General features: G+C 49.3%; 1 protein-coding gene across 6 annotated transcripts in view; it reads right to left on the bottom strand.

Moving 5' to 3' along the window:
* The window catches only part of LOC108527999 (DNA-directed RNA polymerase III subunit RPC9-like), a 45,243-nt gene extending 41,643 nt beyond the window's left edge, over positions 1-3,600 (bottom strand). For all 6 annotated transcript variants that reach the window (XR_001885008.1, XM_017869577.1, XM_017869574.1 and 3 more), the window contains exon 1: positions 3,460-3,600. Coding sequence is in view for 5 of the 6 variants with exons in the window: in XM_017869577.1 (XP_017725066.1) it covers positions 3,460-3,467 (8 nt within the window). In the remaining variant the exon portion in view is untranslated. The remainder of the gene's footprint in view (positions 1-3,459) is intronic.
* Between the last annotated feature and the right edge of the window lie 373 nt (positions 3,601-3,973).

Here is a 3,973-nt window from a genome sequence, read left to right on the forward strand (position 1 = left end):
AAAAAAAAAAAAAAAAAAGAAAACACAAACTTAAAAAACACAATAAAAAGCAGAGAACAGGGTGAGGGCGAGGAGGAAAGTATACCAGACAGAGGGTACCACAACACAATGGTCCTCAGAAAGTGCTTAGAAGGTTAGAGGAGAAGGAAATACCTGTCAGTGGAAAGTGTGTGTCTCGGAGGTTGGGAGAGTGGCAAGTGGTCAGGCTGGGGAGTAGGTGAGGTTTTACAGGGTCTTGCAGGTCCTGGTAAGGGATGGAGATTTCCTCTAAGTGCAATGGAAAGTCAATGAAGGGTTTTACCCAGGGGGTGACATGTTCCAGTCATTACTTAAGATCACTCCAGTTGCCATGTGGAGAACAGAATGGAGGCTGGGGAAGAGTGAACACTCAAAGGCTATTGCTTAATCCAGCCCAGAGGTGATGGACTACAAAGCTGACAGTGGAGATGGTGAAAAGTAACTGCATTCAAAATTTTTCCTGCCTCAGCTCCTGAGTAGCTGAGATTACAGGTGCCCACCACCACACCCGGCTAATTTTTGTATCTTTAGTAGAGACGGCGTTTTGCCATGTTGGCCAGGCTGGTCTCCACTCCTAGGGTGGAGACAACAGGACCACTGATGGACTGGATTTACGGAGTGAGGAGAGAGGGCTAGATTTTTCATCTATGCAATTTCATAGATGATGAGAAGAGGGTAGAACACACCTTTGGGAACCATCAGCACACAGATGGGTTAAATGACAGAGCGTGGAGAGAAAGGGTCCCAGGACTGAGTCCTAAGATACCTCAACACTTAGACATCAAGCAAGGGAGGAACGGGACCCAGGGAAGGACACTGTGAAGTAGTCCTTGATGTAGGAGGAAATATCACAAAGGAACATATGTCACGAAGAAAGGAAAGTTTCTAGAGTTTCTGTATTAACCACTGCTGAGAGATCAAAAAAGTTGAGGCCAGAAAAGCAACCTCTGGATATGACAAGATGGAGGGATCAGGTTTTTTTTTGTTTTGTTTTGTTTTGTTTTGTTTTTTTCAGACAGAGTCTTGCTCTGTTACCTAAGCTGGGGTACAGTGGCACAATTTGGTTTACTGCAACCTCTACCTCCCGAGTTCAAGTGATTTTCCTGCCTCAGCCTCCTGAGTAGCTGAGATTACAGGTGCCTACCACCACACCCGGCTAATTTTTGTATCTTTAGTAGAGACGGCGTTTTGCCATGTTGGCCAGGCTGGTCTCAAACTCCTGACCTCATGCGATTCGCCCATCTTGGCCTCCCAAATTGCTGGGATTATAGGTGTGAGCCACTGTGCCCCCTGGATCAGGTAATCTTAACATTCATTTCTGTCCACCAGTGAGGATGAAAGCCCAATAGAATGGTTGAGAGAATGAGGGGCTAATCAGCACTTTCAAGAAGTTTTGTTGGGATGGGAAGCAGAAATGGAGTAAGAGGTTGGCATGTGGCCAGGCGCAGTGGCTCACGCCTGTAATCCTAGCACTTTGAGAGGCCAAGCTGGGTGGATTGCCTGAGCTCAAGAGTTCGAGACCAGCCTGGGCAACATGGTAAAACCCCATCTCTACTAAAATTCCAAAAAGAAAAATTTAGCCGGGCGTGGCGGTGTGTACCTGTAGTCCCAGCTACTCGGGAGGCTGAGGCAGGAAAATTGCTTGAACCCAAGAGGCAGAGGTTGCAGTGAGGCAAGATGGTGCCACTGCACTCCAGCCTGGCAACAGAGCAAGACTCCATCTCAAAAAAGATGAATACACTAAAGCAGGATTGTATGCTCACAGGAAATGCTTTAGAAAATAGGGAAAAATTAGTAATGATGGCTTGTACTACAGTAAAATATATTAATAGTTTTCGAGGTTGCAGATGAAATCCCATCAGTAGGTTGCAAAATTAATTCAGTGGGTCAACTTATATTTCTTTTTTTTAGACAGAGTCTTGCTCTGTCACTCTGGCAGGAGTGCACTGGCTGGATCTCAGCTCATTGCAGCCTCCTGGGATCAAGCGATCCTCCCATCTCAGCCTCGTAAGTAGCTGAGACTTCCGGCGTGCACCACCACACCCAGCTAACTTTTTAATTTTTTGCAGAGACAGGGTCTCCCTATGTTGCCCAGGCTGGTCTCCACCTCCCACGCTCAAGTGATCCTCCTGCCTAAGCTTCCCAAAGTGCTGGCATTACTGATATGAGCCACCAGGCTTGGCCCCTTCATTTTAATTAAAAAATAGACAATATGAGAGTGTACTCCATATATTATTGTTTCATGAGCCTTTCATTTCAGTTACACAGACATATTGTGTTAAGTCAAAAAAAAAAAAAAAATCAAAAGGAGTCAGGTGAGGTGGCTCACGCCTGCAATCCCAGCACTTTGGGAGTACAAGGCAGGAGGATCACTTGAGCTTAGGATCACTTGAGACGAGCCTGGGCTGTAGTGAGACACTCTGTCTACAAAAACTTTTTTAAAAAAAATTAACAGTGAGTGATGGTGTGGGCCTGTAGTCCCAGCTACTGGAGAGGCTGAAGCAGGATTGCTTGAGTCCAGAAGGTCCAGGCTGCAGTGAACCATGATTACACCACTGCACTCTCACCTGGGGAACACAGCAAGACTCTGTTTCTTGAGAAAAAAATTAATTAAATAAAAATATAAACATCTGAAATGCCATAGTACATATAACCATTAAACATGAGGCAAGAGAACGTACAGGAAACTGTATCAATCAGTTCACAGAGAACACAAGAGAGGTAATACCTACAAGTTAGTATCAATCATATAAAGCCCACATTCAGAGTAGATGCAAAAACTTCCATTTGCACTAGGCGCAAGGAGCAACCATGGAAAAGACCACGTGGAGTTAAATTGTCAGAAAACCTTTTACCCTCGCCTGCACACACCCCCACACTCCGTGCTGTTTCTCAGGTCCCAGTCCTGGCTCACATCCTTCCCTTCTCCACCCAAAAACTCACCGTTTCCCTCACAGTGTTGACTGCTCCCATCAAACCCTGAGGGCAGCTCTTCTGAGTACGGGCTCCCCAGGGCCCAGGTGAGGCAAGCAGAGCTCTACCCGGCCCTGATTCGTCTCTTCTCCAGCTACTTTCAGGGCAGACAGACTCAGGCCTTTATAGCCTTCTAAGTCCCGGCTGGGATAACAGGCTGGGCTCCACACCCGCACTGTGACCCAAAGATGCTGGTAAATGAATGAGAGAAGGAGGGGGCACATTGAAAAGCAGCCGGACACGGAGGTGCTCGGCCCCGCACCCCAGACACAGGGTGTGGAGGGGAAGCGCAAGTTCGGAGGGGCATAGCTTGAGTCCCGTTCGTCCCCGTCCCCACCCCGGGGCCCTCCCGGACAGGGCCGGCCCTCACTCCCTTACGACGGTCGCCCAGTCCCCAAGGCTCTCGGATCTCAGCGGTCCAACCGTTAGGCTCCTCGTCCCAAAAGGGACGCGCCCGAGGAGACTTACACTTCCATGACGTCCAGACTTGTCGCCTCTGGCTGCCAGCAGACAAGGAACTTCACACTCTACAGCTGTCCCCGCCGCCGCCCACGGCGCCAAGGTGCCAGCTCCGCACGCCAAGGTGCTCGCCAGGAGCGCCGCGCAGCATGCCGGGACCTTGGCGGACTCGCAACCTGGCGCCGCGGGTTCCCCATTCTCGGCGGGACGGATAGGGGAGTGCTCCAGTATCCTTCGCCCAGGACGACTTCAGATTGCTAAGCGTTTGCGGACAGGATTCTCTCGTGTTTTCTATTATTTGTTTGCTTGTTTGTTTGTTTTTGTTTTGAGACGGAGTCTTGCTCTGTCGGCTGGTGGGAGTGCAGTGGCGCGATCTCGCGTCACTGCAGCCTCTGCCTCCGCTGCCTCAGCCTCCCAAGTAGCTGGGATTACAGGCACCCGCCACCAGCTAATTTTTGTATTTTTTAGTAGAGACGGTGTTTCACCATCTTGGCCAGACTGCTCTTGACCTCGTGATCCACCT

Source organism: Rhinopithecus bieti, unplaced genomic scaffold, assembly GCF_001698545.2.
Source record: "Rhinopithecus bieti isolate Rb0 unplaced genomic scaffold, ASM169854v2 scaffold_5305, whole genome shotgun sequence".
NCBI classification, from domain to species: Eukaryota; Metazoa; Chordata; class Mammalia; order Primates; family Cercopithecidae; genus Rhinopithecus; species Rhinopithecus bieti.